At 40.8% G+C, this 13,304-nt stretch overlaps 1 protein-coding gene across 2 annotated transcripts in view; it reads left to right on the forward strand.

Moving 5' to 3' along the window:
• SLIT3 (slit guidance ligand 3) overlaps positions 1-13,304 on the forward strand; it is a 528,649-nt gene that overhangs the window by 499,046 nt on the left and 16,299 nt on the right. For both annotated transcript variants that reach the window (XM_074883610.1, XM_074883609.1), the window contains exons 31-32: positions 916-1,156; positions 3,528-3,658. In XM_074883610.1, the coding sequence (XP_074739711.1) occupies positions 916-1,156; positions 3,528-3,658 (372 nt within the window). The remainder of the gene's footprint in view (positions 1-915; positions 1,157-3,527; positions 3,659-13,304) is intronic.

Raw genomic sequence — 13,304 nt, forward strand, 5'->3', positions numbered from 1 at the left:
CTGAGTCATTCCAGCCAATAACCTGGGAAGTGGGCAGCCACACTGAATCCAGGAAGGCGGCCTGGGGCCTGAGCCATCACTGCTCCTGGGCAACGTGGCCCAAGCCTCAGAGGTCAGAGATTCCTACATGTGGGTTTCGCTCAGCCTCTCATGTAGTTAAGACAGAACCACAGCACTTTCCTCCGGATCTGAATATGATCTGACTTCACAAGTACTCAGATTTGGCATTTGGATTTCAGCTACCTCTGATTCTGGGCAAGCTTCCTTTCCTTTGCCTTTTTCTGATCCAGGACACTGCCAACCACAAACCCAGCTAAAATAAAGTTAATGATCCTGATGCTGTTAGAAGCAACCAATTCAGGGAAGCTTCCCAGAAAATAGTATGGTATCAGTGCATTGCTTCTGAGACTTTTTAGCAGTTGCCCATCTGTTGATGATACACTGTCTCATATACAGTAAACGAAGTGAGGAGGCTGTAAAAAGCACTAAAAATAGAGGATTTTCCCCTTACATGCCTTACAACAGCAGCAATAGACTCAAGTCACAAAGCCTACAATGGGAAAATCTCAGGTTTGGGTTTATATAGCTCCCAGTTTTTGCTGGGAACCTCTGCACGGCACAGTGTGGGATGGAAGCTATTTCAGACCGACTGCTGTACCTTGCAGAGCTAAATAACCAGTGCAATGTGCAGTACAAATTGCTTTTGGTATTTGAACTGGCTCATTCAGACCCAGCATGGGGATTTCTGTACAGCACGATGCTGTATAGCTTTCACACAGTAAAGCAGGCACATGGTAGCTGAATCTCAGAGTTGCTATACCACAGTAGTAGTACAACGTCAGCATCTGAAAATGTTTTCTTCCTTAAAAAATGGTGATAATTGAGGACACTTTTTCTTTTCTTTACCTTCTACAGTGGACTTTTCTGTGAAACTCCTCCACCGATGGTTCTTCTCCAGACGAGCCCATGTGATAACTACGAGTGCCAGAACGGAGCCCAGTGCATCGTCGCTCACCATGAGCCCGTCTGCCGCTGCCTCGCTGGCTTTGCTGGGCAGAAGTGCGAGAAGCTCATCACAGTCAACTTTGTGGGGAAGGATTCCTATGTGGAGCTGCCATCAGCCAAAATTCGCCCTCAGGCAAACATCTCCCTCCAGGTACGTCACCCAGAACATCAGCTGCCAGCCTAGTGCACTTCTAAGCAATAATACATATACATGTGTATTATCATATATCTTTTCATTCTGAAGGAACAGGGTTCACTGGCCAAGATGCTGACGAAGTTAGACTCAACTTGTGAGCCAGTTGTCTGCTCTAAAATTATTGAAACGTTAAGGAGCAATTAAGGCACCACTGTGCCTTTGTGGGCACATATCCTGCCTCCAGAATCTCACCACTCTCTTATTCCCAGGCTGACCACATAACTAGAGATGCTTCAGGAAACCTCCCCATCTTCCGACTGATTAAGTTTCATCCTGTAGAAAATAGTGCTTAATATTAGGACTAAAAAATAAAAGAGGCTGCTCTAAAGGGCCTTTCCAGACAATATTTTGCTTACTCTTTCACCGTGCACATTCAGTAGATAAAAGGCCTGGGATTTTGTTACAGTCCTGTAGTTACACCTAAATTTGGTTTGAGGTCTAAGGTTCAGAAGGCAATGGAAAATAGATAGCAAAGGTGCCATGCCACTACTATCATCTTTGTGGTTGTGGATCAAAGGTATTTTGGATACTTAGTCCAATATGATATTTAAGTGATTTGGAAGTTACTTGCATTCACAACCTAGTAAGCACTAAACTTTTTTTTTCCCCCTAATATCCCAAAGTAAATGAGGGAATAATTTCTAGCTTTATATGTTTTCTAATAAAGAGATGTGTGGAGCACATCTATGACATGATACATCTCTTTCTTAGTCCACTGATTGTTAATCTGGACTATTTCTATGCTAGATTCACCCTGCAAATGAAGCATAGAATTTCAAAAGATGCAAGAAGAAAAATAATTCCTGTATGTTTATTTTATTGCATTTATTTTCTCAGTTTGAAAAGATTTTATTCCACAGTTGGAAATCATATTCTAGACTTACTTGATGGAGTTTGGTTGTAATTAAAATACCAATGTCAAGACATGGAAAAGAGGACTGCATTTACTCATTAGGAATAGATTTTTATGAGTGGTTCCTGCAAAGTTTATTCTAATGAAAAAATTCTGTAATTAGTATTTATCTTTAATACCTTGAGTGTACAGTTCATATGAAAAATAAGCTGATTCATGTATATTTGAAACTCCGTTTTTTTCTTCAAAGTCCCCTTTTATTTAATATTACAAAAAAGATTCTAAAACGAAGGCACTCTAAAATACAGCTCCCCAAAGTCTCCAAATACCATAGGTCAACTTTAAAGCTGAAAATGTGGACATTGTCTTCTTAAGTCTACAAAACACGTTACATCAGGCATAGCTTGAGGAATAAAACTGATTATTACAGAAAACACATGCAGTTGATGTTCTCACTTCTTGTTTCCCAGGCTGTGTATTATTCTTGCATCCAGTAATTAATCACTAGTGAATTAAAATTAGAATACAACATTGATTATTAAGAACAGATAGAGCAAATCTTATTAAAAAGTGCTCAAGGAAAAAAAAATCTTTTAAGGGTAAAAGGGATAGTATTTAAATATATATATAAATGCAAACAAATTTTTAAACTTACTGTTTAGTTTTGGCATTTAACAGCCATTACAAAAAAATAAGCAAGAAATCTTAAGAAATATGTACTGTGAAAATAACAGGCAGGTTGTATCCAAAAAATCACATTTTGTATCTTTTTGTTTTCATTTGTACTATAGGGATATTTGTGAGCGGGAGACTGGGAAAGTGGAGTCCTTATTTTTTGATTCAGTGTTCAAGATTTTTTTTTTTCCTTGATGTACATCCAAGCTAGAGGGATGAGGGCCTCTCTATCCTTCCTCACTCTAAATGTCCCATTTGAAACCAACATGACTTGCTAATACTCGGATTGAGTGAATAACTCGTGGTTATGCTAGATGTGGGGACAGGTCCTTCTTTCCTTCTTTGTGTTCACAGAAAGTCTGTGAACAGATCAGTGCCTGCTGAAATCTGTTTGCTTGTAATTGTGACACACTCCACCTGCTGTCAGAGTTGATTTTCTAAACCTCCACTTCAACCTGGAGTAGTAGCTGAGTAATAAATTCACATGTCACCAAAAATACAGCAGCATTCTATTGGCAGGGATCAAATAAATTGTAGCTTTCACCTCCTGAAAACTAGTTCTCATCTGAAACAAGGGAACCATCCCTTAGTGGGAGGCCGACCTGTTTGTATATGAGCTCGCTCAATGTCACCAAGACCTTTTTGTGTCTCGTGGCTCTCGCTCTCATTGTTGCTCATGTGTATGATTTATTAAATCATATTTTAATTGCATAGATGATTTTGGTTTGATTTTAATATAGGTTTATTTCTTTTTTAATGATTCTCAAGCAACCTTACCTGGTTATTAATGTTTCACAGGTAGCAACGGACAAGGACAATGGCATCTTATTATACAAAGGAGACAATGATCCTTTGGCTCTGGAGTTGTACCAAGGACATGTTAGGCTCATCTACGACACGCTGAATTCTCCACCTACCACAGTATACAGGTAAATAGCTAAGCTTTACCACGACAGTTGCTTTCCAAAAGGATGGAGAGGTAGGATTTTTCTAAGAAATGCGCATGGAAGAAGAACTGTTTATTTTACTTCAAGGTATCTCTTTTATGTATGTAATTCAGTAAAAAAATCAGAATAAAGACTTAGCTAGAGGCTGCATAGTTAAAAATCGGCGTTTATTGGCAATACCAGTGATACTGTGTCCTACTGTGATTGCAGAAAAATGTGGTTTCTCATCTACTGTAAAGGTTTTGTTTCTGTTGAATGTTGTCCTTTAAATAGTTCCAAATAATCAGTTTCTTTGATGTTGATATTTAGCATTAATTTACTGGACCAAGACAGAACAGTTACTGTGCAACTGCAGGATTAGACTGTGTCAAATTGGAGGACAATGGCTAAATTCATCTACAGGGTGAATATTTTTGGAAGAAGTCTTACCTATACCAGTAGTAACTACACAAACCATGAAAAAGCACAAATTACAAAGGTAATTATAGGGAAATTTGACCTTAAGATATTTGACTTTCAGGGATACCAAACCCACAGTTCTTACTGATCAGTCACAAGAAAGAAAAGAAAATGTAAAAGTGAAACCCATGCACAGACGCGTTTCCGTAGGAAAGAGATGTGCTGCTCATGTCTTCCACTGCTCCTGTAGCAGCCCTCTTCCTTCTGATTATTTTTAAGCCCTGTTGCACCAGCATATTCAGTGTAAACATGCAGTTGTGACCACATGGAGCCCTTTCAGGTTCAGTGCAGTTTCATGGCTCTGTGTGTGCAGAAGAGCTGGATTTCCCAGCCCACCTCGCTCTTTAAAGAAGAGCATCATATAAGAGCAAGTGAAAGGATGCCACCAAGTATCACTAGTCAGAACAGGCCTTGTACTTTTTCTGGAAAATTTTCTCAGCACTTGGTAAAACTTGTCTTCCAGGGAGTTTCCTATATGGGGAATGGTGACTTCTTTAAGAAAATGAAAAAATTCTTTCTGTATAAAAGCAAAATGGATAATACCAATGCAGGCATGTCACCAGGAAGAGCAATGGCTTGTCCACTGTAGGAATGAAGAAAGTAGTTTGTTAGTGATTTTCACCAGCTGGATAGGTGTGAAAAATGTCTCTGTGTGTGGCTGCTAATCCTAATTGATTTCATGTTAGACCAAAGCTGAAGTTGTTAAACAGTTTTATGCCACTAATTAGAACACAGGGAAAGCTCATTATGTGTGGGCAGCACAGGGGGTGACAGATCGGCGTGGATGCTTGCTCTGCGTTGTCAAGGGCAGAGCGGTGTGGTGACATGAGCTGTTGCCACCATCACAACAACACTTTATGGATCTGCTGCCTTCTGGCAGAGTTGCCAGAGATGGAAAGCAGCAGTGTCCTCATTATTCCTGCACCTTTCATATTGATCAAGGAGGAGGTCTCCATTCAGACTGACACCTCATTACCATAAGATTAATGGCCTGCTCACTATATTTTGTACTGTGTGATCTGTCGAGATGGGAAAGAAGCTGCTTAATACGATGCCCTTTCTGAAATGTCACTCTAATCTTTTATTAGTTTAAGGAGTGGAGCAAAATGGGATTAGCATGGAGCTTGATGGGAAAAGATTAGGTTGATTGAGAAAAACTGCAGCTAAAGAATGTCAAAAAGGCCTCTAAATAGATTAAAAGACTTGTTTTCCTTAAGGGCTGAGAAAGGGGGAGGAAACCTGCTCCTCTCCTTACAATCATAGGATTTAAGGCTAGAAGGCGTGAGTGGATCTGGTTTGACCTCCCTGTATATCCTGTTTGACTTTTAGCTGAAGCGTAAGCTCTGTTTGGCTAAGACGTGACTTCCAGCTTGGCACTGAGTTTTGACAGGAAAACACCAAATAATGGAAAATCCCCCGTTTCCTTTAGTAGCTTGGACAATGGTCAGTCATTTCCATTACTCAGGCACTGGCCATAATTTCTAAGTTGTGTCACAAATGCCTTCTGAATGTTTTAGAGGCTTTCTCTGGGGAAATTAAAGTCCTTTTATACATGGTACTGGCTCCCATGAGTCTATCTGTACTTTTAATTGCATTGTCTCCTAACTTGCATTTTGATGAAATTATTGGCTGATTCAGTGTGATATATCTTGCCTAAACCTTAAGAATTTGGGGAACTTTTTTCTGCAACTTCTACAATTTTTCATTTTTCATTAAAAATAAGGTTACTAGGAGAACCTGTAACATTCAGATCTTGGCCTCACCATTGGTAAAACAGTTTGCCTTCTCTGTTGCCTACTTCTTGCTGTCTTGTTTAGATGCCTCATTTAAATCTCAATCTCAGCAAATGTGGACTGTTTGCCTTTGAGAAGCTCTGTTGAAAGACTATTAGATTAGTTTTCATGGGCGATATCAGGCTCTGCTATCCTCCAAAGGGGTCCACTTCTCAGAGGAAATGAGCAGTGCTTGGGCTCTTGTTTCTTGTCAGAAGAGTCTGCCAAAAGAGGAGGAGGCCTTAAAATACTGCCTGGTGGGAACTGTGCCAGCTACAGCTGCAGGAAATCTAGAACTGACCTGGTCCTGTGTACTAACTGAGATGTTTTGCTGGCTATTTCAGGTACTCCCGTGATGGGGTGTGGGAAGTCATTGGCAAGCCACACTATGTAATTCTTCATCAGTCTTCATGATAAGATTTATTAATAGTACTTAAAAACAGTAAAATTAGCAAAGGGCTTGGTTAATACAGGTAACATCCTGTAGGGATAAGACTAAAACTGTTGTCAGACAGGTTGGGAAGCCAGCAGGGAGTAAGGCATACTTGGTGGTAGTTTTCAGTAGTATTCAGCAGAAGGGTGCTGGAAGGATGAAGTATGCAGCGCGTAACATTGCAAAACTCTCCCCCAGCCCCTTAGTATACAGCCAGGGTGAAGGTTTGTACCAGACGTGGTGTGTGTGCTCTGAACTTACTGAGCAGTGTATCTGCGGGTGGCCTCGCTTTGCAAAACTATAGTAGGAGACTGTGGGCAGGGATGTGGCAGAGTGGCGGCTTGCAGGCATGACCGGAAAGAGCAGTTCATTTTATCTGCTCTGTGAAGGCAGGTTGCCTCTGGCTATTGGAGTGGACGTATTCCTGTATGTTAATCGCTCCTTTGAGCAGATTTAAGTAGAACTGCAGTACAAAGCTAGTCTAGAAAAGCCCAAGATTAACTCGCTGTACATTCAGATTTGCTTTACATGTATTCATTCCTATGGTATGTTTGGATAGAAAGGTTAAAGTTGACATTGGACTTTTCCTTCATTCCAGTCAGATAAAGGTCAGCAAATGTCCAGTGGAAGACTACCTAAAATACATTGTCATTTATCATCAAGTTAGAAAGAAATACAAGTTAATGCATGAATATGCAATGATTGTACTCTCCTTTTAAAAGAAAAGCTGATTGTCTGTTACTGGAACTCCTCGCTGTAAGCTGCACAATAACGGTTTCATGGACATCATAGTAAACATCTTACAGAAGATCCATTTTTGAAGTGGGATTCCTATTTGTTGTTTCTTTTACTCTATTTAAATATTCTATAGATGCACAAATAAGAACAGAAATCTGTTTCTGAGTGCTTTATTGACCTCCTGGTTTCTGCACTGGTGAGAGTTATTCTTCCATGCCATGACAGTACTTAGTACTGAGACAACAGTGAGTTCTTGAGATAAAGTAAATCTCTTACACAGATACCCTACCTTAATTTAAAGATACCAACTGATGAAGAATGTGTTGCTTTTATTTACCACCATGCTCCAATTGTTAAAAGTTTGAATTAACAAAGAGCATGTAATTCTGTAGTTTCAGCAAGCAGCCATTGATACTGGTATCTGTTTAACTGTATTCCATAGGGAGAGCTTCCTATTTTCAGTCTTTTTTCCTACATCTGTTTCTTGAACCAGAGATAAGACCTTACTCGTAATTTTTTTTTTCTGATAGGTTTTATGTTATTACACAGTCATATTGATTTGGATGCTAAATTAATCCTTCCTAATAGAAATGAAAAATAGAAATTTGACACAAACTACTGATGTAATTCCCTCCAGAGTTCCCAGATTGCCATGTTGCATACAGACTGTCATATCTGGTAAAGAGCAAGATGCAGATATCATTGGTGTAAAATCATATGTTTTCATGCAGGCTTCCTGACAGCATTGAAAAAGGAGGCAGTTAGGAAAACATAAGAATTCATTGTATTTGTCTTTCTGCAGAGCCTACACCCAAATTACATTATAAATCCTTTTAAAAGTATCCTTGCATAATCTGTTTTCAAAAATGCTCTATCATTAAAAATATTTCTTACAGATTGTATCATGAAGTTCTCGTGGTCTGGCTAATTCTTACATAGCATAGATGGATGTTCTTGTGGCTAAAGCTAAAGGCCTGAAATAAGGGAGCTTAAATTCTTGCTGTATCTGCCTCATAAGTGATGACTGTAGGATGATAAATTAAATCTGGTCCTCTGTGCACAAAAAGTACAGAAATGCACACAAAATAGAAGCAGCATTTCAGAAATGTCCTGCAGGTCTCTGGAGGGTGAGTTTCCTTCTCCCTCCAGGCTGTGGAGCAGCACAAGGCTCTTTGCCCTGGCACATCTGCAAGCCACATCACTCGGCCTCTGCCCTCGGTGGCTGGAGCCCGGGGAGCCGCCCGCATGGCCACCAGCATTCAATGTCCACCAGCAGGTCCCTGGCCACGCCGCTCCTGAACTTTGGGCCTCTACTCAGATTTCATAGACTTCTCCTCCGCTCTTGTGGTGCTGAGGTTGAACAGTTGCTTTGGTGATGGAAGAACTTCCACATCTTCAAAGTTATAGGAGATGGGATTTTTGCGTAATCACCTCCCTTTAGCTGCAATTGCTTATCTGCAAAAAAGCCTGGGAGGCTTCACTATTAATTCACTGCCTTCTAGGGAGGAATGTGCTGGAGGAGTGAAAGCATTAATTATTCTTAGGATCATTATTAGAGCTTGTCAAACCCGGTTTTCACCAAAAGTCTCTTGGCAGAGCTCACTGCATGACTGGTCCTTTTCTTCCTAATACCTTCATGGTCTGCAGCAGTGCTGTGCTGTCCCTGGTGGGATTCCTGTTTGATACTTCTGGATATTCCCTAAATAGACTGTTTTTCAGGAATTTCTATGAGACATCACTGAGCTCTTAACAATTCTGCATATTTGCAATTCATTTTATTCTCTATATGACACACTCTTATTTTTCAGGTACTCCTTAGGGATTTTGCATCAAATATAATGAAAGAAACCAGTATTAATCTCTGACCTGCACAGTAAAAGTTGTAAAATTTGAATGTGCTTATACATCTTGCATGAGCCAAGGCAAAGGACAGATGAATTATTTTTTGGCTTTATAAAGGGCTCTGGTGTATTTAAATGGGACAAAAAAAAGACAAGTGTGTGAGTTCTTGTCACACTACAAACACTGCATTTCCCTAGTTTTTCTTGGATTTTTCTGTAGTAGTACAGTGAAAATGTAAGGCCAAGACCTTAAAATATCATCTAACTTTTATCATTAGGTTCAGAACCAAATATTTGCTTTCATGAAATTCAGAAACTTTCTTCTGCTAAGATGAAGCTTAAGAAGGGTAAAGTTTTGTCCTTCAGGCTGCCTGAGGACTTAGCAGGCAAAATCTCGTTAAGCTGAATTAATTTTTTTCTTTGTAAATCTCTTCAGTATCTCTTGCAAGAATGATAGTTTCTCACCTCTCCTCTCTCTCCTTGCCTCTGCCCAGCTCATTCTCTTCAGTGTAATATCTGAGTACCCAGAAACACTGTGCTGCAGACCCACAGCTTTATTTCTAACCTTACACATATGTGTGGGGTGTTTCACCTTCATAAAGCAAGTCGGTGTTGGCGTGTCTGTGTACCAGGTGTGGGAAGTTAGGAATAGGTCATCTGAAGCCACTTGCCCTGTGGTAGTGACAGAAATAGAAGTTACATTCTCTGAGTCCCAGGTCACCTTCTTCAGGGCCCAAAATCTGGAGCTGTCGGTCGAAGTTGCGCTCAGATGTCCCCGGTCAACAGAGGTTGGGCTGCACCAGCACACACAGGTGCTGCCAGTGGGCACGGGCTGCTGACTTGCCCGAAGACCCGTGACTGAGGCAGGCACAGGCTTGGCTTTGTCTTCCCCTCAGCACTCACCATTGAATTTTGGAGGACTTATGCCACAGTCTGTGAAAGCCATAAACTCAGTAGCTGCTCCTCTGCCACAAAGGGTTTCATGCCATTTTAGCTCATTTTTTGAATTAACTTGTATTATGACCACTTGAAGTCAAAGCAGAGATATTATTTGTATCCTTTTGATTAGGAATGTGGCCATCTACTCCATCACTGTCACCTTTATCATTGTTTTTAAAAAAAAATATAATACTGCTGCAGACCCAAATCAACTTCAAGCAGGTGGCAGAAGACAGTCCTCCTCCCCCCAAATCACTTTTTACGCAGACTGTGCTGGCTTTAATGCACAGACAACATACAAGCAAATTGTCAGTAGTCTGTGTATTTAGTTAGTTGATTTGATGTTTTCTAAAACAGACACCCGCAAGCTGGTCTGTACCCAGTTACTTTAGTCACTGCGTACCTGTCCTCTGCCCTGCTCCACCTCTATCTCCCGCAGCGCTCTCCCAGCTGAAGGGGATGGAACGGAAGCTGGAACAGATACGCTGTGTCCATCCCCACTGGTTGCTTTGTTGATCAGCAGCCTTTTAGGAAGAGTTATGCAAAACAGAGGAGTGCAGTACACAAATGTACACATACCTTTACTACAATAACATTATAATGCCAATTTCTTTCAGCACAGAATAATAATAAAAATGTAATGAAGCAAACAAGATCCGATATTAATCCCAAGAAGAAATGAGAGGTGATGAGATAGGGATAGTTCATAACTAAACAAAAGCAGGGAGGGGACAACACCCAAAATGAATCACTGTGTTAAAATAGTCTGAGTTCAGCCTCTAGTTAGAGTCTAACCTCACAGCATACCGGCCCTATGCAGCTCTTCTCTCTCCTGACTGTATTGGACACTTCAGGGGATTATGCCTAAAGATGGAAAGCAAATCCTTCAAAGTTACAACATTTTACTTTACAGTGGAGAGTGTTAACCATTCATTTAATACCATTATGTATTCTCAAGAGCATCAAGAAGGAAGATGTTTGCTCTTGAAGGTCTACTGAACTCTAGAAGTAGCTCAGTGCCTTGCAGGTACTTGCTGGTTTTCATGTTCAAAGTAGTCTTGGGTTTGTGTAAAAATGAATGGTGAAGCCAAAAGTTGTTCTCTACAGTGATTTGACTATGACTAAAATAATATATCTCTATCATCAAAAGAAAATTGCTTCTGAAAATGCAGAAAATCCCATTATAAATGAAAGTTTTCCCCTGTTTGTTAAAGTTAGCAGCTGGGTTGAGTTTTAGCCAGTTCAGTTCAAGCCTTAAAACTGCCCAGCCAAACCAAAAGTAATTGTGAACTAAGAACTATTTCTTCCACCCCAGCAGATAACTTGATTTAGTCATTAGTCTGTCCATAACATGGCCTCACTGTCTCTTCTAGTGAAAGCATCAGTGAAACCATGAGAGTGGTCCTGGCAGCTCCTGAGCCCCCGTAAATTAGAGCTGATGTTAGTCCACCTTCTGAGCCATCAACTTGGTTTCTGCATGTTGGAAACATGCTCTTGTGCTGAACTCTGTTTCCAGTGAGTAACTAGGAGAAAGGTGTGCAAATGTATTTTAAAAGGTATTTTCTTGCTTCATTAGTCCAGTAGTATATTGCCAAAGTTAGTTAATGCTGATTACATCAGAGGAAGATTGAAGTATTCTCATAATAGACAGTGATGGAATAAACCTAATCATAGTCAAAATGACTTTATAAACTTCTATGCACTAATGACTGACTCATGTCTTGAACTGTGAGGTTTTTGCCTTACAACATGTAGCAAGCTAATGTAACATGTTTATTTTTTTCTGCCTGCAGTTTTCTTGTAAACATGATGACTAACACAAAGTTCAGATGTGTACCATGTGTGACAGATTAATATCCCATCTATACCAAGTGCCAGGCTCTGGATTCAATAGATACGGTCTCTGTTAGAAGTGCACACAGAACTGGCACTGAGGGTGATCACGGAGGTGCGGCATGGTTCTGACAACAGTCATTTCAGTGCTTCTTCCTAGTGTAAAAATGTGACCCACAGCTCTGCATTTGCCAGCATGCCCCAATATGTTGTCAAATAGCAATAGATCTTGTTTATTTTTGTGGAAGGAGCAGCACTACTGTAGATATGTTGCCACAGATGAGGTGGAAACAATTTAATTTCCTGACCATGTATCAGGTTTCTAAATAGACACACCTTTTTTTTTCTTGGGGCTTAGCCTCCAATTTCAGATAAAACCCATCATTCTCTGTCATTCTAATTGGAAGCTCCTTTAATTGTATTCTGTAGTGGCCCTGGTCCCTGCTGCTAAATGGCAGATACCTTCATATTTTCCAGAGCTGAAAAGGGGATAGATGGTTTAAAGTCTTCCCCCAAATGAAATGACTCTGTGAAGACACTTGATGTATATCCTCATCGGAACCTGAGATTTGATATCCAGCTGCACAGCAGAGGTGTTTTCAATCCTGTTGGATGCTGGTGCTATAAAGTAAACCCGAGCACCCTGTCCTGCTCTGAGTCACGCAGCGTGTGCCACACCGCTGGGCACGTACGGCCCTGACTCCTCGCTGGAGGACGTGGCACTGGTGCTGTCACCGGCCCTGCAGCTGCGCCAGCACCCGCCTTCCTCTGTGCTGTTGGCAGTGTCATTTTTTTTTAAGAATAACTGATTTAATGAGTCCCAATAGCATTGCAGAATCTATATGTGATTGTTTTTACACCCCGTATTTACTGGGTTTGTTATTTTATATGATGCATGTTACAGTAAAGACACTGAGATGCGATAGCTCGTTGCACTGCAATACGCTGTGTGCCGTGATGTGCAAACTCGTGCTGGTGGAGTAAGAAGGTAGGGCAGAAACACCGTGATCTGTCATTCAGGAGAGGCCTTGGACTTGAAGAGTTCATTCAAGCTGCTTTTACTGCCATGATGTTTGCGTTCAACAAATTCCTAGTTAGCAGAATGAAGTACCGAGCTCTGCAGAGACAAGGTGATACTGCAGGAGACCAGCACAGCTCCGGCTTCCCAGCAGCGGGGCTGGAGGGAGGTGTCAGACCCCTCGCCCATGTCAGGGACACTGTGAGAATTCACTGCAAATGAGGAGTGTTTACCCTGGCCATGAATCTGACCCTTTTATGAATAATCTAGGAAAAGGGGTCAGGATTGTGTTAATTGCATGGTGCAGGGGTATAAAAAAGGTCCTTGCTTTTCCCTTAGAAAGTCTGTAATACAATAACTTTCACTGTTGGCAGGGGTGCTGCAGGAATTGAATTATGACTGGAAATTAGATATGCATAGCCTGGCCAAACGATCATTAAGGGAGATACGGTAATCAGCTGCCAGTGTTTAAGGGCTGTAAACACCAAGAAGAGAGAGATGGTTTATCTGGGTGGTCTACAGAGTTGTAAGTAGAAGAGGCATAAAACCAAGCAAATGAAAATGGAGGGATCAAGGAAAAAAATCTTAATATCGA

This window comes from Strix uralensis, chromosome 14 (genome assembly GCF_047716275.1).
Source record: "Strix uralensis isolate ZFMK-TIS-50842 chromosome 14, bStrUra1, whole genome shotgun sequence".
NCBI classification, from domain to species: domain Eukaryota; kingdom Metazoa; phylum Chordata; class Aves; order Strigiformes; family Strigidae; genus Strix; species Strix uralensis.